Below are 25975 nucleotides of genomic sequence, written 5' to 3'. Positions count from 1 at the left end.
AAGATGAACAATACCCGAAAACACGCCACAGATATTTGAAGTAGTAGCCAAAATTTCAGTTTCGTGTGCCAAGGAGAATGTGTTGTAAACATTGGCCATTCTCGCTTAAATATCACTGTTGGAGCACAAACTTTACGACTGCGTCTGTGGAATTTAAGTTATGTATTGCTACCTAGTGCCATAATTACAATGGTTAACCTAGGTGTCACCCTCTTGTTAAGAAGAACTCTCAGCTCAAAACTGACACTCCTAAATATCGCAGAATGTTTGGCTCTGCGTCAATAAATCCTGTGCCAATACTAACCACACACGCAACCGTGTCACCTCACACACACACACACAACAAGCACAATGGGCGCAGTTCACCAACACACTGCCGCACAGCTAGCTGAAGTCAAGGCTAAATGTGGGAAGCCTGTGTAATCATATTACTGTCCCCTCATGGCCTAGATAAGTTTAATTGGATGTAAGTCGGGCAGTTAAACTTGGTTGTATGAGCTGCGAACAGTTTCAAGCAACACTAAAGAGCCTTGTTTTTCTTTTACTGAGGTCTCAGTGAATGCACCACGCATGAAGCGTTTGTGGTGGTAACAATAGCTTACAAGATAAGGACGTGTGTTACTGTTACATTTAGAGCAATCTCCAGAGTGTATTTCTCTTTCAACTATCGGGACATAAAGCTTTCACAACAATGTGTTAAACTTTTTTATTAGAAGTATTAAATGATTTTCACCACTCAAGAAATCCTCCTATAGTTGTGCTGGCTTCAGTGTTATTTAGATGACCTGGAAAACTGGAACAGAAAAAAGGAAATAGTGAAGAGGTGTATCTATCTTTTTGGGAAATAATGAGATTGGGTCAAAGGAAGCGCGTGTTTGGGAATTTAACTTGAGGTTCTAAGGATTCATGGCTAACACCGTTTGAAGAAAGTCAAAACAGAGAACATTTTATGTGCAAAATTACTTGAGGCTATAGCGTGTCACATGCAGTTGTATTTTAAAATGATGTACTTAGACACGGCTTACTCCTCTATCAACTGCACTGTTAATCCGACACATTTGGATCACCCTCTAAAATCAGCTGAAATAATATGACCATTGTTTAACGCACTCTGTTTATTAATAATACAACTATTCGTAAACAAACGTCCTTCAGCGGCCTTCCGAAAATGTGCACAAGACAGCACAAGTTACGCACGACTAGTACGCACTGAACGTAGATAAAACAACACATATTCTGAAATGATACATGTTAAACTTTTCCTGTTTATATTGACAACATTTATACCAATCGAAACTTCATCATGTTTCACACAATGTGTTCATGTGCACAGTATGCAAATATTTTGTCAGACGTTTGACGCACACGGTAAACTTGGGCGTCTAACTGGTGAAATCACTTTTTCACTCTACTTGGACAAATCGTGCCTGTTTGATGAATAAAGTGCAAGGATATGTGTAAGGATAAATTCATTCGTTTTTGATACGCGTTTCAGTAGCTAAAAATGCGATCAAAGCGTTTTTCATTTTTGCTACGATTAGCGCGAATTCAGAATTATTTTAAATATTTATAAGTACTCGGTAGACACTGTTTGAATCGCTTTAAAGCATAGGGATCAAAATTCGTTATTTCTATTTTGTGCACGCCTAGCACAGGAGTGCTGGAGCATGTGGACCAAATATAGAAGCCATTGGCTTTGCGCTTAGACTCAGATGCTGCTGAAATGCCTGCTCAAACACTTTGCTCTGATGTTTACATTGCTGTCTGAGCTGCAGATTTCCCAAGCTTTTCATAAGCGCCAGACCTTTAAACACAAAGGACATAAATGTATTAATGTTAATATGGGGATAAAATGCATATTCCAGGCTACAGGGCACTGTACCAGTGGTGTACGAATCTGAACAGGTGACGTGGAATTTTTCCATATTGTATAAAACTGTAAGAGCTTTAAACAGACACCACCGGCTGTGCAGCTCTGTGCATACTTGACCTTCAGTGAGTGCGTTTGGGCCTATGCGCCGCCTGCAAAGATAGTCCTCAGCCAAAATACCTTCAGTTCTGATTTTCTAAAAGGCACTCGAAGGCAAATAGAGATAAAGTACTCTGTATATTTAGAAAATTTACCAGAAGACTAAAAAAAACTAAGGTTGCATCTATGTGAGTGTGTTGTCCTAAGTAAAATAACCGAGCCAAATATTCCCAAATGCGCAAAATCCAAACTTGCATTTGGTGCTTTTAATGCAGCCACACTGAGCTAAAGAGGAGCAACATGACGAAAAGGCTGGTCACTTATTCACATTTGAAGAGTCCTTATCATCAAATGCTAATATTTTTTATTTCCTTTCACCAGAGACAACTGGTCCAAGCAGAATCTGGATTCTCAGAGGCAGCGTTGAAATCTTCACACCCCGTATAAATGGTTGTTCGACGTGCGATGGTATTGAAAAACAAATTGATAAGATGGCGAGTTTCGAAAAAAAAAATAGAGCCCATAAAGAACTCATTTCAAATCATGTCAAAATCAATACATAACAGTTCTGCAAGGAGTGGAGAGATATGGATCTCTCCTGTTAAGGATTCCGTCTCTCTTTCTCTATCACATTAACACTCCCCTTCAAAACACCCCCTCCCCTCCACAGACACACACTTACAAACAGTCTATTCTCCCCCACATACATTTTGGAGGGAATAACATTGCTTTCTATTCCTCCAGCCAGCTTCGTACCATAAACGGCAGAGGGGCGGCGGGGGACGTAGACCACATGCCATACAAGTTCTCTGCGAAGGGCACTGAGAAGCTCACTGACCTTTAGGACGCAGAGACAGGCCGCCATAAACAGATTTAGTCAGTCTCAAAGTCAAAAGTGCTCAAGAGCAGTGAAAGACCTATTGTAAAAAGCTGCAAAGCCAACCGAGATCTCTTCCTGTTTTACAATCCAAACATCTTCAGGTTCTCTGCAATGACTTATTTTAACTTGTTTGTATTTCAGTGTCCAACAATCAAAGTCAAACTGAATTAAAATGCACACAAGGGAAATAGGTGTTATATGATGAAAATTCTCTGCGACTTTAAGGATAAGGAGTGGCAAACGGAGGATTTAGCGCGCAGTTCAGCGGTTTGTTGTGCATAAATGCTCTAAAAATGTGAAACTCAGGATTATCAGAATAACAAAACAGATAACACAAATACCTGAACAAACAGAAAACAGCGTCAATTCCTACACAACACCAACAGATTCGTCTGGTTTGAAGTTCAAGTTAACACAACATGTTCAAATATCCGTTTGGCACAGTTCAAAGAGCAGACTGCCCGTAATTCAGTCCAAGTAGGCCTAACCATACCGTTTTACACAGGAATCACCACACCACCCTGCAAACACAAACCTCTGTTTGCTTCATTTGATCTTGGTAGCAAACCCGACTCACGCTGAGCTAAATGTTGCGGGTCCTTTACAATGATTAAACCATCTTTCTCTTTGTCTTTGAGCAAATTATGCAAATTGTCACTGCTGTAAATTTCAGTTAACAATTTCCTCTGTTGAGTGAACACCAATTTACTGCAATATCTTACAAATAAAGGACACTAGTGAAAATCTTTTAAGCCTTGCTCTCTTTCTCCTATCTCCATTTGCGCATTTTTACAAGCAAGAATAAAACTGGTTATGTAAGTTACTAACCCAATTAAGTTGTTAAATTGTTTCTGTTTATATTTCAATGGTGCATTCATGGTGTTTCCTGAAGCATTTTAAAGTGTAGCCAGAAATTGTAGTATAATGCAATTTGATATATTTTTCGGAAATATAAATAATGGGTGAGGGATTACAGACAGTCAGGAGCGTCACGGTGCGTTTTGCATCTATTATTCTCTGTTATTTAACAAGCTCACACACAAACACTGGACCTCCAGTTTATGTCCGTTCATGGTCAACAGCGCGTTTGATCGGCCAAAAAACATTGGAGTTGTTATGAATGATGCCCTCTAGTTGATGAAAATTAACACGCGCAAAGAAAGATCTGTTCAGTGTATTCCATAGACTTGATTGTTAACATGGAGCAGAAATACAGGTTAGACTCAGTTGTAATTTACACGAGCCTGGTACTGCTTCCGTTCTGCTGCAATGCGTATTGTTTTGACCAAAACATACACGACTGATGAATGCTGAAATCCGTGCGTAAAAGTGCAAAAAGCTCCATATCCACACTTCACGCTTGTATTTCTATTTGTAATCCGTGGGAATATTTTATATGCAGGTGCTGCCATGTCCTCTAATATCCAGGTCTAAATTCACGGTAGTCATTCAAATGAAATGACACTTCACACCACCTTTAATCAGAAGCGCAAAAGTGCATGGAAAGCATTTTTAAACGCATCAAACCAGCGGGTGCCATATATCTACCAGTCGGTAAGAGATAAATGTGGCGCACAAACATCTTACTTTTTTAAATAAATATATTCATTTTTTCAGGCACAAGACATATAAATAAGGAGATCAGTATTTTGACAATCTATAATGTTTGGAAACAGACGCATTGTACTATGGCCCATTATACCAGAGCGTCAAAAGGTCCCTGTGTGTCCGAAGATTACGCAGCTGATCCAAAACATATACTGCTGATACTTCAAAGGTATACGTGTTGCATTTATGAAGGATTAAAATAGAATAGATATTGACGGGAAAACCATGTGAAATGTGTGTTTGGAGTAATGATACTTGGCCTCTATTTTGCTGCAGAGGCATCATCATAGTGTGACTGCAATATAAGAAGACTTGAGCACTGCAGTGAGGCTTTCAGCTATCACAATATGTGTCTCTTTTCAGTCACAAAACCTCACAAATTTTATTAAAAGGGTGGATGCAGTTAAACATACAGAAAGACAAAGATTGTGCTTGGTAGTGTGCTAACGTCATCTTCCATGTGCATTTCTGCGGTGTTCACGGATACTAGGATTCAGGAAGGCCGCTTAGGGGTAGAAGCAGCCATTCACAGTTCACTGAAAAGGCAACATGTGATCTCAACATTGAGACAGCACAACAGTTTCCTACTTCACATACAGAGCCTGTGTGCTGCTGTGCATTAAAGCTTACTTAGATAGCTCAGAGGAAAAGTGCACATGCAGCCCTGCATTGCTTTACACCATCCCACCAGCAGGGAGAGCTTTGAGGATGTTAGATATGAGTTTATTATCAAACCATCTTTGTCATATGTAGGGATCAAAACGCTTTTATCTGGTCTGTGGGCATGTTTTTATAAGTATTTACAACGTGTTAAATCTGTAATGCAAAGCAAAAGAGAGGATGCAGGGGGACCAGACTGGCCAAGAAGCTCGACTATATGGAGCACTGGGGTGTAACCCTATTACTGCTTTACAGAGCTGTTGCGTGTTTAGCTGCACCGTTATAGGCTTGTAGCACCGCTGACACTGATTAGAACGAGCTCAAAGAAAAACAGGAAGCTCCAGAAAATATGAGAAGAGATATTTTTGTTTCAAGATTCTGGAGTTATTGTAAAGTGTCTGTTTTTGAGAGATATGTAAAACAAGAATAATAATCTACTGGGTAAGGGGGAAGCATCTGGCCGCCATTTTGCACGGGGAGCTACCTATAGCCTACCTTTGCAGCCGTAACATCACAGGGCCAACTTGTGTGGGCTCCTATTGATTATACTTCACAGCATGTTCGGCCATGTCCCAACAAAACACCCCCTGAAACACGTCCAAATGCCCAATTAGATCTTGATTTCACTGCAGTGGAAGCGCGTGTATTTTAAACTGTGTTACAGGTCAAGTCCAATAAAAAAAAATCCCCGCAGTCAGAAAAGAAAAGCTGATTTTCAAAGCCAAGCATTCAGACAGGCGACCCAATGACACACTGAGGTTGCACCAATAAACGTTTCAGTATTGTGTTTATTGAAGACCTTACGCATATACATTCATATCATTATTACTTTGACAAGACAACGGAGCAATCCTTACAAGCGCAAAGAAGGGAATGCGATTGGGGACGAAAAGAGAAGAACAAACAGCTATTACACAAAAACAAGGATTCTTTAAATGACAGGTTTGGTACATTTTCTTGCATACCATTTCATATTTCCATTCTTGGCAGTATCATATAATAGGCCTATGTTTCTTCACAACCACAGATAGGCTATATGGAATGCCATATTGTACACGACGAACAATAACATAAAACACTTTTACATAGCGATAAGGAATCCTCCAATATGACGCAAATAGTAACATATTTGTTATTTCATTTTACAAAGTTGTACACTGGTACAAGGCAAGGAGAGGGACAACACTGAGCACGTTGCAAAAAGCAAGTACATAACATTGGCCAGACAGGCCCCCATCCGTTTACTATAATAATAATAATAATAATAATAATAATAATAATAATAATAATAATAATAATAATACATTCTTTGTAGCCGTTTGCGTCGAAAACGCGTGGTTGGTTTTTGCTTATGATTTGTTCAGAAAATAAATTGTACAAAAAGTCACCTACAGAAAAAGTGGCCCGCAAATATGACTTATAGCTATTTCACATCAATAACATGCTGCAAATACATTTCACTGCTATAGCTTACTCGTTATACATGACAGATGATGCACTGTATTCCCCCGATCTAAGGGAGTTTTTTTTTTTTTTCTAAAATTCTACATATTGGTTTTTCATTTTGAGCACCGAGTTTTAGAAACACTGTTTTAGGCCCAGAAACCCAAACAACCCCTCCCCGTTTACTTCCTTTCTGGACCAAGTTGGACTAAAAATGTATTTAATACTTGATAGTACTTTCTTTAAAAATACTGAACGACATTATTGATTAGACGGTTTTCTTCAACTAATACAATCTGGACGTGGACGCTGAGCAGCTTAAAACCGTATCAAACCGGTGATCTCACTCGACTAAACGCATCCCATGCAGGATTCTGTGGCTGTTGTTGAGACAAGTTGAAAAGGAAATAAAGTAAGAAAATACCCTCAGAAACTTGTGAGCACATGAACAAAGTAGTGGTGGATTTTTTTTTTCTATGCGCAAATCAGAGGGATATGGATTACACTGCGGGTTCAGTTCTCCCTCTCTCCTCAGGCAGACTCCCAGACATCCAGACTTCCTGCCCGTGACCGTGAACGTGCCACAAAGTCTGCTGAAAACTCCAGAAGATAAAAACGATGTTTCTCGAACTTAACAAGATACATCTGTGAAAGATTTGATCAGCTGGGTGGGATGTTTTTAGTTATTAGATCACAGTCACAAAAGAAAAATACAGCGCGGATGCGGCTCCAGGCTTGTCTGACTTTTATTTACACTCATTTTTTTTAAGATCTATCTCTTTGACATTTAACCAAGTGGCACGCTCCCTCTTTACTTTTTCTTATTAAAAATAAAACAAAAAAAATATGTTGACATTATGCGTCATACTTAACTAAGCAATTGCCTTAGCGACAAATTACGCAAGGCTCATGCTAAGGGTGTTGTCTGATCTCTTGATAAACCAGAATAAACAAGAGAAACAGAAAACACACACTCACAGCTTTTTGTGCGATTATACCAAAGACACAAAGGTAGACTTAGAGACATGTAAATATAGCTATTAAAGCCATTTGTTTGGCTTTTTCGAGGGCTTGTATCGCCCGCACCTTGGAGAAGAAAATAATAAGAAAATGTGGTGATAATTGCCTGCAATGTAAAAGATGGATGGATGCGTGCATGCATTGAAAGAAGACCTAAGGGAGCGTCGAAGGCTTGGCTTTTTACTGCCTATCGATTCACCTTCTGCCGCATCTCTAAAAGTAGGCCAAAGCTTGCTCCCTCAGCATGAGTCTCTTCTTCTTCATCCTGCGGTTCTGGAACCAGATCTTGACTTGTTGGTCGCTGAGGTTCAGACGGTCGGAGAGCTCCCTCCGCCGCTGTCTGGTGATGAACTCATTCATCATGAATTCACCCTCGAGCTCAGCCAGCTGGAGTTTGGAGTACGGTTTGCGTTTCTTTCTGGTCCGGGTGTGCATCGGGTACCACGGGGCAGCTGGAGGAGAGGGGGAGGAGAGGAGGAGGAAAGGAGGGGGGCATACAGCGGATTAGTCACCACAGTTGCAAAATCACGGTCACATCCAAGGTTATGAGGAGGCTACAGGGGCGTCAGTGGTCCAGGGCACACTCTAGTGTTTACCACAGTGTTTATAAGGTGAATTTAGAATTCAGTATATACCTTCAATCTGGAGAGTGGTGACACTGTTTCTATCTGGAAGATGCATGAAATAAAAACCAACAAAGCATCCTTCCTTAAGATTTCTGCTGATGTGTACATGCACAGAGTCCGCGCGTAATCCAGATGACATCTGAGTTTACAAAAGATCACAGAAGCTGGACCCTGTTTATTTTTCTAATATTCAGAGAAATAAAGCCCCTATGGCAAGCTGTCACTCTCCCCAAACAGCTGAATTGGATTTGTTTTGGTCTCTTGTTAGACTCCTCTGCCTGGTTTCAAATCTATTTCAGCAGCAATCAGATCCTGTCCAATTTTCATTAAATTACTGGTCATGAGTGTTTATTTCTGCTCATTTGGAAACATTTTCTTTTGGAGCTACTATGTCCAGCGGTTTGTGTCGGAAGTTTTACTGTTGCAGTTAATGTAGCATTTACGTGATAATTAAGACGTGCCTGCAATGCTCCGTTCTTATTTGCAAGTTTCAGAGCACACTAAATGAATCTTGAGTACACAGTGACAGATATTAATTCCGTTTACGAGTCATTAAAAAGAAAACTCTCTCTATTCGATGCAGCCAACCAAGGCGCCTCTTCTCTTTAAATCAATGCTCTAATTTCTTGGTTCAGAAAGAGACATAGCACCGAAAAAAACAACCTTATGCAGTTCAAGCCTCGTGTAAATGCATCACAGGGCGGATTCTTTTATTCAAAGGTAGGCAATCCGGTTTGGTAAGCTTATCTGCGACTGTACACAACCACATGGCGCGTGAGGTATTTTAGGGCAACCCCTAGCGGCGTTTGCGCACCACGCAAGTACCCTGCAGGCTAATGAAGGCTGCAAGTTGTGCATCACGATAACGAGCTCTAATGACGCTGTAATACCACCAGTGTGCGCGACGTGCAGCCTCCTTTTCAATAGTGAGCACGCAGGATTCTAACAATTATGATGAAAAAAAATGGCACTCACCTCCGCCTGCGGGTATGTTGCTTGCATGGCTCCCCGGTGACACCAGGGTCTGTGCGTCGCTGGATGAGGGTTTGCTGCTCTCGTTGAGCAGCGAGGAGCTGGAGTCGGACTCCATTGACTGACATGATGGCGGATCTTGCGTTAGCTGCTCGCTTCCATAATCATATTTGGAGAAGGCGGCTGTGCCGCCAATCCCAGCGTGCATCCCGTGGTCAGATGTTAATGATGATGTGTCTCTCGCCCTGTCCTCTCGTTTGAGGCTGCTGCTGCCACCTGAACAGGTCTCCCTGCTCCCGCTACTGCTGTTATAGTAACATTTACCCTCTTCTGCTCTGTTAATTTCACATGAGCGGTTGAAGGAAGGGTTAATTGACACGGGGCTGCTAAAGTAGGATTGAGAGTATCCATTGCACGGCTCCGAAGGATTCCACGGGAGGGAGCAAACATTGTCCCTTCTCGGGTAGGAGAGAGACGGTAGCCCCGCCAGTTGTCCCCCTGAAGCTCGAAAATTCGGGAAGTAAAACGTGTCTCCAGTGTGGATGTTTACCAAAGGTCCCACAAACCCTGGATTAAGGAGATTATGCTCGCCCATTTCCGCGGGCCCGACCAACAGCTTCTAGTTTATTGCAATCTGACATTTAACATAGTTAAACCTGGAGGGGCGCCTGATTGGTCAGCCCCCAACCACGTGTCCAGGCTAACTTCTGCTACACATAGTACCACCCACTCGGTCCCTCTCAGACAAAACAAAACATTAACTTCTGTATTACAGGGGTTTATATGCTTTTTAAAAATACTATAAAGCTTTTATTAAAAATGTAGAATCTTGTTTTTCCTCACTTGAGTCATGCTGAGTTCAAAAAGAGCCTGGACTGCTTCTCTTCTTACACTGCTGGAACTGTCCATGGCCTCGTTTAATCTCTTTATAAGCTGGCCAAAGTTTTTTTAAATGCTTTTTCTTATAAAAAGTATTTTTCTTGCTGGAGAAGAAGGTGCATATGACATCTTGTTTTCTAGCAAATTATGGTTGAATTTCATGTCATATAAAGCTGTGATGTCCCAATTTTACAAGCTTGTTTTAAGAAAAGAGTGATGCTCATTGCCGCACTCCGCTCATATTTACAGTAACGGGGTCAGCAGGTTGAAGCCAGTGGCTCTGTAAAACAGGACGATATTCTACAAGGTTACTTTAAGAGGGTATATTTCACGTTATATTCTCTAGTACACCTCACATGAACAACTTTAACAGATACCTCCAATAAACGTTCGCAGCCAAACTCTGCTGGGATTGTTATACCTCTCACAATTCTTTTATATGAATTTTACAAGATATCAGAGGCCACTTAACTGATCCGAGCAGCTGAGAGGCTCTGCTTTATCTCGTGCTAATTAGTTGATTTAGAGGCAACTGTGAAGACACAGAACAAATATGAGGTGTGTGTGACTGTGTAGTAATGTTTCTGCCATGACAAAATTTAAAAAATGAAATATAGTAAATATATATATCGGTTTTTATTATTCAAGAAACAACTTGCTGAGTTTTCGCCACAGATGACTATTTTTTTCCCACACAAAGCTGCGCCTTGAGATGAGCAAGATTCGGGCAGTCAGCCAAAAACTGTATGGCGCAATGAGCTCCAAAGTGGTCTTTACTCATCAAAACTTCTTAAAGATAATCTCAAGACAGGCATCTGCACTTCTCTTACTGGTATGCGCATTGCACATAAACTACAAAATAAGCCCGAAACTTTCTATTCAACTGACGCCTTCTTTATTAAATTACATTCGTCATGAAGCGGCCCTTTCAAAATAAATTTATATTTCAAGAAAATCCCCATTTCAGCTTCTTGCAAAGAGACAAAAACCCCTTTATAAGTTTCAAAGTTACATTTCAGCTTTCGGACTTTTTCTGTCTTAATTATGGCACTTTGTAAAGAGTCGGATAATATAAGAAAAGCGGGTTGACGTATATATTATCTTCTAGTAATATATCGTAATATAATTTCATATTTTTATAAATCTATCAGTAAGGCGGGATTACAAATAAGAAAGATCTCATATCACAACACTAACGCGCCCCCTCTCTCTTTCTCTGTCTCTCACACACACACCAGACGCACACAAACACACACACATATCTGTCGCCATGTATACACTCAAGTTCAGGACGCAGTCACGGTGAGTTGAACTTGATGTTGAACTCATAAGATGAATTTATAAGAATAAAACAAGTAAATAAACAATGAATTTTTATATCTAAAAAATGATATTTTTTTCTCTTTCGTTGCTGTTGATCCTAAATTTAGAAGAGGGGCCCATTACAAAAAATAATAAGGGGAAATATGAACCGAGCATGGTTATTGCGCTGATCAAATTCATCCTGATACTTCCTTTATCATTCTGTCATGTAAATTAAATTAATAATATAGCCCAGAATACATCACTGATTGATTTATTTTCAAGCTGAGGATTGACAAAAAAAGTGCAGAGTTGCATTTTTTCGCACATGCGTACAGACTGGCAATACTTGCGTGCTTCCAAATTGCCAATAAGGTGTTATGTGAGACATCAGCATTCATTTAAACATTGGTTTGGGAATGATTTGCAAGTCAGCCGACATTTGATCTCTGTATGAGCGTGTACCTTCTCTTACCCACAGGCAGTGGGCCTGGCACAGCCTTAAATAGAAAGAAAAGATCGAATGAAAAACTGGAGAAGCTACAGGGGACCTGCCGTGGGTTCGTTCTGTCCCTCAGACTTTTGCCTCTGATATCTTTGCACATTCTTGCATCCAGTTAGTGAGTCTCGCAATGCAGCACAACACCGATGCTATATAATATCACAAGCCCCCTCCTTCTCCCCCCTCTCCCTCTCCCTCTCTCTGGGAGGAGCACTGGACGGTCTTAGTATCACGTCTTGTGTTATTATAGCATGAAGCAAAAGCATAACAGTGCAGTGCGATGTTTACAACGAAGCGGCCCGGATGGCCAGGCAGCGTGAGTCTAACATGAAGGCTGTAGTCTTTACTTTACCTCGGAGGAAGGAGCCATGTGTTGCGCCTCCTCGCCTCTCCTCTCCTCTCCACTCCTCCGCCTCTGATCTCCCACAGATCCGCATTTCAAATTCAAACAACTGCTCCTCTGTTCAGTGCATCTCCAGCCCAGCGATGATGTCATGCGTGACCATGAGCTACAGGCCCTGGACTCTCATTTACTTAAACGAAAAGGTGCCATTAAAAAAGGGAGTAGGTAAAGCCAGCATATAGCACTGTCAAGGTCACTGTCTAGTCCACTGTCTGTGCGATATTGAAAATACCCCTGTGGAATCCGCTGCTCCTGTCCAGACAGGGCAATAGCCTAAACAAAAGGCTTTTCTCCCCTTTTTTTCTCTTTGATTCTTTGCAGGCAGGTTGCCACAGTTATAGCCTTGTGCGGCCCTTTTAAAGCTTCCTTCAAGGGAAACAAACCACCAAGGGAAGCTTAAAAGAAGCCACTAAAGTGCTAACGTTTAACTTGAAGGTTTGGCTCATCCGTTTCATTCGTTAACTGTAGAGCACTTTTTCTACAGCTTTACAGAAACACACTCTCTGAATATTAACTTGGAAAAATTATACTATTTCTGTTTACTGAATTTGTTATGGAAATAATCAAAATAATTAGTATCACAATATTTTGCATTCAGGCTACATATTTTACTTCACAGCCTTTTACTCAATCTCCTTCCTCTTAATATACATTCAAATCACACACTGCAAATTAGTATGGCCGTATGAACTTGGCGCTCATTTCGTACGTGATTCTGGAAACTGCCACACAACACTTGCTTCAAAAACTATTGGTAAAGTTAGACTTATTCAATTATTGGCTTAAATTTGAAATCTAAAGTAAAGTGTGTGTGTGTGTGTGTGTGTGTGTGTGTGTGTGTGTGTGTGTGTGTGTGTGTGTGTGTGTGTGTGTGTGTGTGTGTGTGTGTGTGTGTGTCAGGGAGAGAGAGAGAGAACGAGAGAGTGAATATGACTAAGATGCAATCAAGATAATGAAACTGCTTTTCCATAATCATAAACAATAAATCAAAAAATTGTCAAATTGAGCTTGGCACGTGCCGTCAGTCAGGTAGATTTTATTTTAAATCTCTTTAATAAGAGACTTTTAGGTCAACTGGGCTGTCAGAATGAACAAATAAATAAAAAACATTCTTTATAAATTCCATCCCTAAGTGAGAAGAAATAACATGAGAAAAAAAATTATACTGATTAATAAAATTTATAACAGAACGCCAAAGTATTGGCGATCGTCTCTCGAGGCCGCCACAGGTAATTCGCTTTTCTTTAAAAGTATTCATGAAAGCAGAAATATCAAACCAAAACACGTGCCCTCAGCTCCACGCTTGTATTTCTGTAAAATTAAAGTTAAACAACAATCCCAAAATAAAGCAGGAGTTCAAGGTCATTCCCATCAAAAGCAAGCCAAAATTTTGACAGAGAAGAAACTTCCGCATTATAAATCAAGACAAACTCAGCCATATTTTTGTTTTCAAAAAATACTACCACATGCATAAAAGAAAAGTTGTACAGAGAGGTGAAAATTAGTCGGAATAGGGTTGAAAAAATGAAGAGCAGTGAAATTTCCCTGACAGAGAGCCGGCTGCAGCACTTCCTGATATTTTCCTCTGGTCACCACCAGAGGTTATCAGCCCCCTGTCTCATGTGCCTGCTGACAGCGGCCTGCAGCTCACACGCCTGCTCACACCACTTCCAATGCAACTTTAGACACACTTTATGCCTTCCACGTCCAAAAAGTTGCCTATTACTGTGAAAAATAATTGAAAAAGCCTGTACAGTTTTTTTTCGTTGTGATTCACTAGAAATTTTCTCTGCTTCTCAAGTTTGCCTTCGTCCAGCAGAGAAACAGTTAACGCCGCTGTGAGGATTATTGGATGAATAAATGCAAAATCTTACGAATTAAAACAAATTCCTGTCAGAATGGTGTAGATCGGGTGCAAAGATACGATAATGGGCTATGATTTAACATTGTTTGCAGTACTTTAACAATTAACAATTTTGAACATGCTAATTAGAATATGCCTATATTCATTGAGCTGTTAAAACCAGATACAAACTTTTATTTAAAATGTTTGTGTCTATTCCACGGGAATGTCAATTTTACTAACAATATTTTTCTATTGAATTAAACAATTATATACATGATGTATTAGTCTGGTAAGAATGTTAATGGGAATACGCATATATTGCGACGCATTTTCTGTTCGTTTCATATGCTGCATAATCAATAACAGTGAATAATAAAATATATTTCAAAGTATCTTCAAATAAAATGCGCTGAAATTAATTAACCATGTTCAAAGTAGGATAATCATCCTTTTCACTTCACCCCAGTCGTGCGCTCTTACTTCAAATGAAAAGTAACTCAATTTTTAGACATGCAGCTGTCATTGCGCATATTTAATAAGTTATTTACTGTTCTATTTTTTTTTAATTTAGACATGTATACAGGTTTTCATGTGAGCTATAAAGTCATAAAAAAACAAAAGTTAAAGAAGGCCTGCCGCCGTGTTAAGAAGAAAACGCCCATACCTTGTGTCGCTTAAGTATATTGTGGGCGAAGTTCTATCATCATTTCCTCTCGCTGTGCACACACTTTGGCTGCTGGTGTTGGTGTGAGACGTCAAAAGTCATACCTGTCCTCCGTGGTCAATAATACACACACACCTCATGACGAGTGCTTGACCCATTGGTGGTTCCAGATGGAACGAGATTGAAATGACTTCTGTAAAAAAAAATATAAAGACACAAAAGAGTAAAGCCCAAATGTTAATGCAAAGCTCTAAGAGATGGTCAGCAATGCAGGTCAGAGGATATCGCTACACTTCCCCTTTTTTATGTATTTATGGCATGCCATTAAGCCCGGCTGTCTAGACAGGGAAATAACACCTTGTTTGCCTACAAACAAACCGCCGCCATTGGTGTCCAGCCCCCTATTTATTATTCACAATCTGCTGTGATGTCAAGGTCAAAGTGACTGCATAGTCATGGTCAAGGGTAAATGTGGACAGCCAGAACTTTCCACAGGGATTGAAAACCCAGGGAGCAGACAAACAAACTTTCAGTCTGACGGCTTGAATTGTACTCAGCGAGCTCAGAAGTTGTGAAGAGATGGAAAAGGTGACCAGAGAGCTGCAGAGCAAGTGCCTATAGGGAATACCGCAAAGGGCAGAACTGGCATGCCAACTTATAGGAACATAGTATCGTACAACCACAATAAGGTTCAAGTAAGGGAAAGTATGGCGCGAGACAAGAATTTCTGTCATTTGGGAAAAGACAGAGGCCCATTGGAATCTGCTATTTAGACTATTCTTTCTTTTAAGTTCACTCAAACACTGAAATTACAAAGATAAAACGGAATGTTTAAATTTATAATACTGAACTACCTCATATTTTGATTTTTCTCAGACGCCATTGAATGCTTTTTTCGACAGCAAAACTTGTATTTTACTATGCGACACTGGAGCCTTTAAATTTGCTTAAACTGGCCGCATATAAGCAACTAGTCCCTGCATATATCAACACTACAAAAAATGGACTAAGTGACTGAGTATTTTGAAAGAAAAACTGCAGATTTTGTCCATGATGCTGTAATGCTTGCTTGACGCGCTCGGTGTTTGCGCACATTTGAATATCTACGAATATTTCTTGTTTACAACACCACAAGCACGAGTTTATGCTAGTTTTGTGAAATGTACGCTCTCAAGTTCACTTTAAAATTCATCTTTGAATATGAAAACTTCCTAAAGAATGTTACAATGCAGCAGCATATAATTATAATCAAAATACGCACAGAAAATGTCGACACCATATTTGAATTGAATTGAATTGTGTGCATGAGCATTTTCCAAAAGACCTGTTTCCCATTGTTCAAAAGGTCGTGTACGTCTTAATCAAATCAGGATATATAATTATCAAAACCCAGAATATAGGACATCCTGGGAACATACAATGCATAGAAAATTAGACTCTTAGGACAAGTGAGCATTTGCGTTTTCGTGATATGACAATAGTGCGACAAAATGTTCAAGTTCAGTTCGAACATGAGTGGAAATTGCGTGCTGTAGCAACTAAGAATATAGTTCTTTGACACCTGAAGCACGAACATTTATTTTCCTTTTGGCCTGATGATTCAGCCATTTGAACTTCTGCCAAGTCAGCGCTAATAAATATGTTTGGTGTTAACTTTGATTAAAATGCGGTGGGAGGTGGAGGTGGAAATCATACAGATGCAGATTTTTCACCGCTGACTAAGTTTTTGAAAGCCACAAGGTGATACATTTAAATTCCGACAGTTTTGATATGACACTGGTATATAGAAAAATAATTGAGTCAAAATATCAGGGAGCAATTTTGTGCCAGAAAATCCGTGCTGCGACTCAGAGCCCTTCCATTCACTGCGAATGAATCATTTCCTGGTGCCATTAAGACTCCAGGATGCCCAATAAGTCTTAATCAAGCACTTTGCAACATAAAATCTTCTCCATCCATCCGCTGCTGCTGCAGACTAACTCTAAGAGGAAAGGCGACAACGGTGAAAGCTGCTGCTCCTTAATGACACCAGTGTAAGATGAAACGAAAGGAAATGCTGCAACGCTTGATTGACTTGAATATTTAAGCATTTTCATAATCATTTATTTATGAAACACGTTACCAGGACGCAATTCAACACCACAATACAGTTCACATACTGCACCAAAGTAGAAATACAAGCTTCGTACAAGGCGCATGATCAGCTGCAACGTTACACTAACAAAGACAAAAGAAATTCAAATCAACGATTGTGCATTTCTGTGTAATACTCACTGACTTTAATGGTTTACAATCATTCCAGTTGCATGACAGAATCCTTCACTGACAAAGGAAAACATACAGGTGTTGGGATATTCCAGTTTACAGTTCCGCCATACTAGATAATATGAATTAAATAATAAAAGGCATTGCACTATACAGATTAACAACATAGCAGCCTTTGTTTTAGCTCAGGCTTTAGAGAACAAATCCCGCACAAAGAACATAGCTTTTGAAATTCAGAAGGAATACTTAAAAAAAAAGACTCGTTCTTTCGAAAGTCTGTGTGAGCTTTTTGTTGAAGTCTCAAGTTCAACGTATCATCTCGCCAAATCATCATGTCCGTATGGCGTTTATCTTTCTTAAATGACACAAAACGAACAGTCTGCGAAGATCGGATGCGTCCGCTGCAAGAAATGTCACCAGGTCCTTTTTGAGATTTGGCTTGAAAAACAAAATGAAGAAAAAGAAAAACACGCAATATTTGTCTTTGAAATACAGATATCGTTTTAAATATTATATATTTATATATGTACATTCATATAAAACAAATGTGAAGTGAAATTTTCAATATTTTCACAGTTTTTAGAGTATTGTCTCTAAATTGAAAACAGGGGAGATGTGTGTTCGAAAAAAAGATGGAAGTTAAATATATAATAAAAAAAAATCAGCCAAAATGTTCTTCAGCCACGATTTTCGATGCAAGAGGTAAATATATGGCATGATGTTTTGGAAGGTATGAGTTACAGTTTGACGAAGGTCGCTGATCGTATCAAGTGGTGTGCATGTGATTGCTTTTGGATTTACTGACGAACTTTTTCTCCTTAACCCGCCGGTTCTGGAACCAGATGGTGACTTGGCGTTCTGAGAGGTTGGTGGCGGCAGAGATGCGCCTTCTCTTGTCTTTGGTGATGAACTTGCTGGCTGCATACTCTTTCTCCAACTCCTTTAGTTGGATCTTGGTGTAAGGGACGCGTTTTTTACGCCCACGACGGTAGCTGCTGACTTCGGGCTGCAGTGGCACGACATCTGGAAGAGTAAAGGAAAATTTTAGGCATTGCGTAAAAACAGAAATGATTAATTTTACAAATTCAGCAACACCATGTGCAAGACTTCTTCTTATTCAAATGAGGTTAAAAACTTTAGGATTTGTTTATTAATTTACACGACAGACGTTGATAATAGTTCGAAAATAATTCAGATTCAGGAGATAATGGCCCCTAATATGTGCGTGAGAGATGTAGTGTGTGTGTGTGTGTGTGTGTGTGTGTGTGTGTGTGTGTGTGTGTGTGTGTGTGTGTGTGTGTGTGTGTGTGTGTGTGTGTGTGTCAGTGAGGTGGGAGTGGGGGGATGTCACGACAGAAATTGATTGCACTGAGCATCTCAGGTGTGCTGCACCTGACGTAATAGAGACGCAGTATGAACACCGTCAGCTCCCTGAAATGTCACATTTTGTTCCGCGCGTGTTGCGCACCATAAAGACAAAACATAGAATGTTTCTTGTAATTTTCCTTATGAAGTTACAGTTACAGTGGATTGTTTTCAATGACAAGTGATTGGTTGTGTCTGCTAATGAATCCACTATCTGTTGCCCGAGCAAGTGTAAGAAAATGGTTATTCTTGTTGATGACATCTTTAGTTCTTGTTCAAATGTTGAAAACAACCTAATTTTAAGTCTAAGGAAAACTAAAAAAAAAAAAAAAAAAAAAAAAAAAAAACTCTTAACTGGTTGTTACATGCTACTTGGAAATAATAGAAAATGGAAATCAAAATCTGCAATCAAACGTGGACAATTTGAGGTAGAGTTCCCGTTCCATTACACACACTGGTTTACAATATCACAGACTCCAAAAATTACCTAATGAAGACTCATTTTCCACTGTGTTTGTTTTTTTTCTATTCTCCAAAACATGTTGGCAGTGGGAGCGTATTTATTCAGATAAGCATAGCTCTGGTACTGCACCCTTTTACGAGAACTGCAAGGAACCAGCAAGAGACATGATAGGACAAGTGTGGTAATACCATGAAAAATAGTGGCAAGCTGTGAGACATGAACATTTTTACCTCTCTGCAACTTTAGAGACAGGGACTGTGGATATGACATTACGTTAGTTTGGGTAAAAGGATATTCAAACTTTATCTTTTTTATATTATTTTTATCAAAATTTAATATTAAACCCAGCAGGCAAAACTGAGAGAAGACCGTTTTGTTTTTTAAATTACATCTTAATATATATATTTTTGTGTCTATTGCTACAGCTCAGTTTCTGTGTGACATGTATGTACATGTGTGAGAGATACGGACATGGACAGCGCGCGCTTGTGTTTTTGTGCAAGTGTGCGCGCGCATGACAGCACACTCGTGCTTGCGTGGCTTCCTCTTGACTGTTTTCAGCATGAACTGAGAGGAATACGTGTTGTGTGTGTGAAGTCGTGTCGAGGACATCCCCTATCCGTGATTAAAATACCTTAAGATTTCACAAAGACAGTAAAGGCTCGTGGTAAAAGACGCAGCCCAGTAAACACTCTGTAAAGCGCATTCTGTCCAGGCCCCACTGTCTGTTATATCGTGCACTGTTGTATGACAGTGATCAGCAATAAGTAAGGTTGGATTGTTATTGTACCGTGAATTGATCAGTGATGGAGTGCATGTGTTTATCATGGTGCTGCGGTCTGTATGCAGTCTGAAATTTGAGATATGCACTTCTGTGGACAGATTGCATGGCGCACAGATTTATTGGCACAGTTCAAACCCAGAAGGCTAGCTTAGTCACTACATTGTCATACAGGGGGCAAAGGTATAAACCACTGTTCATTTTTTATTCTGCGTCCTTTGGGTGTTTGCATTAACAATTTAAAACGATCTCACAATTCTGATTTTGTCATAACTTTCAAACAAGCTTTGACTTTTCATGTCAAACAGAACATAAGAGTCTATTAAAGAGCATAAAAATTGCATATCTGTCATAGGACCTATTTGTTTATTCTATACATTTAGAGCTTCCCTGCACTTTAGTGTTAACTGATATTTTTGTCACTTTAACACAATAAAACTCATGGACTATCAGGACCATCCAGCTGAGTAAAAATATCTGGCTACATTTAAATAGCTTTCTTAATGTGATGACACAGGTATTAAACGCCTACAAGCCGCTGCACTAACACATAAATTCCAGTATACTCGAGACAGTTTGAAAAATTAAAACAAATATATTTACCTGGAAAAGGTGATTTCCACAGATGAGTGGACTGCGTTTGCTCTTTTGAGCAGTACACCTGCCCATCCCAGCCATTTGAGAGAGCCCAGTGCTGGTAGCCCTCCATGGGGATCAGGGCGTCATGCCGCGGTTCAGGATGGGCACTGATACCGGGCACCACCGACACGTCGAGATATCCAGGAACAGCCTGATATGAGCTGGCGAAACTCGGGTAGAAGGCGAACTCTTTGGCCCTTGTGGACAGTTCTTCCGTGGGCAGCGCTGTGCTGGGCTCGGCGTATTTCTCTGCAGGATGATACGAGCAGGGCTTCTGCTGCAAGTTCACGTTGTGCGAATGGGATAATCTACAGCCGTAATAAGGGTTTCCAAACGGATAACCGTAGCTCAGAGATGCACTGGATGAAGTCTGAGGAGCGGGACACTGCCGGCCGGTGTCCGGAGAGGAAATATCCGAGTAGACGGAGCCCTGGTGGGTCGCGATGGTGCCAGAATGTCGTCCCAGCGCGGGGTGCGACATCAGGTCCCTGCAGTGGGTCGCAGGGCAATTACTGCTCAGTCCCTCCATTGTTTGGCTTTTATTCTGGTTGTTTTCATTCGGGCTTTTTTCATAAACGTACATCAAGGTGTCCGCCCAGCGTGGATGCAGAACCAGCGAAGTCGTCATATCAGGGGCTGCCGATGCTTTTTAAAAGTCGACTACTCCAAGACGGACACCTCATTTCCAACTACATTTTACACCACGCGCATGCGCACACTGGGCCCTCGTGTGTCCACTTCATTAAGAAGCTGGCACGTGATACGCTAACAAGTCCTACGAGATTGAGCCTGTGAGTTGGGGCAGAGCAGCCCTTTAAAGACCCACTGCCTCACATGTCTCCGTTTTTTCCAGCAGGGCAGCGAGAGCTGTCATTGGCTCAGAGCACGCAGACCCACACCCTTAAAGGGGAGTTTGGATACTTCATGATTGGGGCAAACGAAAACAACCTGTGAAATTTTGCCGACTCTCAGAGCTGCTAGACAATATCACAGCATTAGAGAAATGGCGCATCTTATACATGTGAATACAAAGTATAAATTTTGAATAACGATTTTTGATCCTTTTTTTTTTTTTTTTTTTTTTTTGGGAAAAAAACCCCTGCGAGGTTGACGCATTGCGCAATCCTTGTGTTTGACTTGGTGCAGTAGAGTTGCTGCGGCTTAAGTTTACTTTATTAAATGTAATAATGCACAAGGAACTATTTAATTGGAATCTTTGATTTCATTTTTTAAACTATATTAAAAATGTGCTGTCAAAGCGATTATGAATGTGAGGTGGCCAGTCTCATGACTCGGTTTTCTGAAAACGCATTTCCTTTAAAGCTGTACATAAATGCCACTGGGTCACCTATTTACATACTGAGATGAGATTCCGTGACTAAACTTCGTTGAGAGTATAAGTGCTCCATCAGGTGATAAAATAAATGTTAGATATTATGTTTCCTTGTATCAGTTTTATTTTATGAAGCATAATTACAACTTTTTGCATATTATCAATTTTACTAATATTCCTGGAGGACAGTAAAATAACCTGTTATTGTATGTGTGTGTGGGTGTTGTGTGTGTGATGTGTGTGCTTGAATCCCTCTGTCAGTGATATACAGCGGGAGCATTATTTTGTGCAAAGTTGAATGTAGAGGCAATTCCACAGTGACAGCCACAGGACCAAGTAAAAGCTAGGCAAGGTGACGTTATTGCAAATCGTATTTCATCTCATAGTGCATATTTGATTTTAAGATATAATTACAGCAATTACCTCGTTGAACAGGCGCCTTGTTTAGTTTGTACACACTGTTTCCACAATATGTTTGGGTGCGTAATTGTCTTATCACGTAATGCCAACAAACATCTCACCGATTACGTGACAATAGAAAATTACAAATAATCGTATTGATGTGCTGGTTAAGTTTTATTGGGCTTTTTGTTTAAACATACACGTGGATGCTGACGCTTCTAGCGAAAGTACGAACCAGGTCCGGCTTTGAGCTGCTTGTGTGTGAGTTTCAGACCTTGTTTAATTGGACAGCATGCTAGAATGCAGACCTACTTCCCCACAGAAACCTTCCTGCGCCACTATCTTACATGCGTCCTCCTCCAGAGCAACCTAAAGCTCTATTTTAAATCTAAAACGACTTTTTGGTTCATTTCTTCAGCAGGCCCTTAAAATTTACCACTTGCGGAAACCTCTTTTCCTTTTTCTCAGCTCTTCAAAAGTTTTTTTTTAACCATTAATGTTTAACACTTGAGTATACAGTGTTTGATTTTGAAATATCACCGATGGGATAGGCCCTCAAAGTTTCCATTAAATAGACCGGTGATGCCTATCCCATGAGTCACCCATAAAGCAGGCTACAAGCTGCCCCACGAAGGGTGCCTAGTTTATCAACGTTTTTGCACTGCTCAGTAGCTCTGGGGATAATCAGGCCACCCCTGTGTATTTGTGTACAAAAGGAAGCCAGAGCCCTGTCCTTCCTCGGACCGAGACTGAAGTCCTTTTGTTTCAAGGAAATTACAACTACGAAAGGGCTCATCCAAACGGCAGCTGCACGGAAGTCCAAGGTCAAGGTAAAAAAACGCAGACAAACAGGGTCGTAATGAGAGTCTAGACAGACAAGAATGAACTTCACACCAAACCATGCATGCAAACTAGCCGTTATTTAGAGACCCTCACTCTAAAATATTTGCTGTGTGTGAAGAGGAAGAGGAGTTCAAATAATGCCTTGTGTTTTTGTTTGAAGGAGCAGGAATTTGACAGCTTTTGCGCTACAGGAAACTGGCCCATTCCTAACTGACATTGTTTCCACTCAAGCTCACACTTCAGCAGAAGACTTCTCTTTCACAATTTATGAATGACAGAAAGTTATCTTACCGCAGTTTGGTGCTGCATCAACCCAACTTCTAATTAAACTCAGAATGTCTGGAAATGTCTGGGACAGTTTGGCCACTACACGAATGCTTCAGCTCGGTCAAATGGGCGGGATAGCGAAATTAAAAAGCAAAAAAATCATTTATTGTTGATAAGGTTACACTTCATGTTGATAAAATAATGAATCCCACGTTAAGGCAGCCTGTGGTTCTCCAGATCTTTTTATTTATAATGATGAAATTACAGAAAAAAGGACAAAATAGAAAAATAATGCGTGGGCATAACTTGTGAATTCATTTAAAACGTATCTTCAAAAAACTCTTATCAACAGTAGTTTGAGGAGGAAACTGATAATCAGCCTAATGTCAAATATTTCGAGCAAATGGCGCAAACTGCCCAGTAAGTCGAGACGCAGTTGCCCACCAAAAATATGTGGTCGACGTTACATAAACCAGCGTCATATTTACGCCCTGTGAAGAATGATGGGCGACGAATTCAGACAGAAATAAAACTTCTGTTTTACTTTCTTTGACTTTCCACCAGCAGTGAATGAAACGTGTGCAGGTGGATTCTTGAAATGGTGTAACTTTTTTTCCCGAGTTAACGCAATATGTTTGCGCACCAAGGTTTCCACGTTTAGTTCTTCCAATGTCATGTATTCAATGCATTTTCTTTATTAATATAACCCCAAACCCTAACGTTCAACTAAAATGAATGGAGGCGCAATTTTCACCTATTTAAGAGAGTTGATGGTCTTACACGTAATCCATCCTAAACCTATTGCTTGTCATTTTGTGGCATATGTGTCAATTTGTATTAAAATAAAAATCTACGGGAAGTATTCGTTATGTTCACGCTTAAATGGACGGCACAATTTTAAATCTCAAAATATAGCACCTTTAAGTGGCCACAAGCGTAACAGTGTAAACTTTTAATGGTGGTCGTGTTATTTAAGATAACGAAAAAACTACACCAGCTTCCAACACGTGAAACGTAAAACTGAAAAACTACATGACAGCATTCTTCTTAAACATCGTACTTTACCGATTTGCATCATGCAAAACTCTCCTCATGTCGGCTTAGGAGAATTTTAAGTGTTACAACCTTCAATTTTGGCTTAGGTTTTCTAATCCTCGTGTCAACAGGATATGTAGAACTTAACTCCAATCCTATAAACAAAGGTCTGTCAATTAATTTGAAAAAAAAAGAAAAAGAAAAAGAAAAAAAAAAAACAGAAGCATAGGCGTGATCAAGCAGTGAATCGGGAAATATTATTGCTGTTTCACTTATTTCAGGATCTGTGAATAGAAAGCACTATCAATAACTTGACGAGCGGCCATGATGTGCTACTGTAAATATCCTGACAAGTAGACATCACGTCCTTGCAGACAGGCCCTGTCAGACAGAGAGAAAGCCCGTCTGAGGCGAAGCTCGGTGGGGGAGGGGAGAGCCTCCATCCCCATTACAAACACTGCCTACCTGCGGCTTCCGCTCTCAGGAACTGACTGAGAGCACATGAGAGAGCCAGTGGATCTTGTGCAAGCACAATATGCACTTATGTTCATACAGAGGATGTGCAGCGTGTGCTATTTTCATCCGGCAGCTATTAGACAGCACACTTTATTGCAATACCACGTACAACATCGTATCTACCCAATGAGAAACATTTAACTAAATATCCAGCTGTAAACAAGCTGAGTAATCATATTATTCAGATTTTTTTTTTTGCCCAATTTAGGTGAGAAAAATTTCTGCCGAGCAGTCACTTCATTAAAACACTTGCTGACACAGATCTATTTCTCTCAGTTATACTTAAAGCAGAAAGCATTGTGAAAAATAACCCAAATCATGTCTCACCGGTCTTGAAAGTGATGCAAATCCCTGCGCGTAACAAGTCTTTGTATAGCTGATGTAGAGATTCACGAATGTGGAGACAGCGCGCAGGTAGAGTGTGCGCGATGCATGCTCAAATCAGGCTGCGTTTATGTTTACGAGTAACCAGCCAGATTCAAATTTAGCTTTCGGATCAAACCATTTTAGTAATCAAAATTAACCAAATATTTACGTCACTGGCAGCCTTAGGGCCAACGAGTGTGTTTTCAAAAGAAGGAATCGAAGATGATTTTAGGAAATGAACATGTCAAACTCAATAGAACAAACTTTGGACCCACGACATGTCTGAGCCAATAAAATGTGTCAAAATGTGACTGTGCATAAATCCTGCATAAAATAAAGACTAGTGTTCACGTGCACGTGCTTCAGGTTTGGCGCTTATTAAGTATTTTGGATCAGGGTTCATGATAATGCAACAGAGAATGTGGACGCCTGCTCCCTTTAGTTCATAACAGTTGTGTTACTAGTTTTGTGTGTGTGTGTGTGTGTGTGTGTGTGTGTGTGTGTGTGTGTGTGTGTGTGTGTGTGTGTGTGTGTGTGTGTGTGTGTGTGTGTGTGTGTGTGTGTGTAGACGCGCGCATATTAGTGGAAACAACTCTTGGAATAGATAAATTGAGCTGAGACTGAGTGAAAGTGCTGTTGTTTAGCAGAGCCGTACTGCAGTCCACGGTCATGCAAACATTCCTACATAACCAAAACAGAATCACAATCTGGTGTTTTCCCGCCTGTACTCTGGCTGTTTTTAATTTAGGATTAAAAAATGTCATAATCGTAAAGGCAAACACCACTGCTCCGTGCCAACAGCAAGGCACAAGAAAACATGTGATTTTGTCAAAAAAAAAAAAAAATACTGGTCTAAATTTAAGGCAGTTTTGGCGTGGTAAACAGAATGCACATGGCTGTACAATAAGCTTTGAGGCGGATGTAAA

At 40.2% G+C, this 25975-nt stretch overlaps 3 protein-coding genes across 4 annotated transcripts in view; all 3 read right to left on the bottom strand.

Moving 5' to 3' along the window:
- Positions 1–25975, bottom strand: part of hoxc10a (homeobox C10a) — a 126960-nt gene that overhangs the window by 52826 nt on the left and 48159 nt on the right. The window contains exon 4 of one of the 2 annotated variants that reach the window (XR_012599244.1): positions 14775–14967. The exons of the other annotated variant lie outside the window; for it this stretch is intronic. The gene's annotated coding sequence lies outside the window, so the exon portion shown is untranslated. The remainder of the gene's footprint in view (positions 1–14774; positions 14968–25975) is intronic. 2 annotated transcript variants of the gene reach the window in all.
- hoxc12a (homeobox C12a) lies at positions 7683–9773 on the bottom strand. The gene is made up of 2 exons (XM_074681928.1): positions 9182–9773; positions 7683–8032 (listed from the first exon to the last, which is right to left on the bottom strand). Exons 1-2 carry the CDS (start codon positions 9771–9773, stop codon positions 7794–7796), a joined length of 831 nt encoding a protein of 276 aa, XP_074538029.1. The 3' UTR covers positions 7683–7793.
- On the bottom strand, positions 17740–20915 carry hoxc13a (homeobox C13a). The gene is made up of 2 exons (XM_074681864.1): positions 20252–20915; positions 17740–18062 (listed from the first exon to the last, which is right to left on the bottom strand). The coding sequence occupies exons 1-2, from the start codon at positions 20913–20915 to the stop codon at positions 17806–17808; spliced, it is 921 nt and encodes a 306-aa protein (XP_074537965.1). The 3' UTR covers positions 17740–17805.

The sequence above is a fragment of the Halichoeres trimaculatus genome, unplaced genomic scaffold, assembly GCF_033239565.1.
Source record: "Halichoeres trimaculatus isolate MK-OKI-2021-1 unplaced genomic scaffold, fHalTri1.1 fHalTri1_scaffold_11, whole genome shotgun sequence".
NCBI lineage: Eukaryota > Metazoa > Chordata > Actinopteri > Labriformes > Labridae > Halichoeres > Halichoeres trimaculatus.
Note: the sequence above shows the minus strand (reverse complement) of the source record. Positions and strands in the feature narration are given on the sequence as shown.

Excerpts from the sequence above, each read along its gene's own strand:
- hoxc12a (XM_074681928.1), bottom strand. The coding sequence starts at position 9,773 with ATGGGCGAGCATAATCTCCTTAATCCAGGGTTTGTGGGACCTTTGGTA. Across the intron at positions 8,033-9,181 it reads CAACATACCCGCAGGCGGAG|CTGCCCCGTGGTACCCGATG; the intron begins GTGAGTGCCATT and ends CCTCTCCTCCAG.
- hoxc13a (XM_074681864.1), bottom strand. The coding sequence starts at position 20,915 with ATGACGACTTCGCTGGTTCTGCATCCACGCTGGGCGGACACCTTGATG. Across the intron at positions 18,063-20,251 it reads GTGGAAATCACCTTTTCCAG|ATGTCGTGCCACTGCAGCCC; the intron begins GTAAATATATTT and ends TTACTCTTCCAG.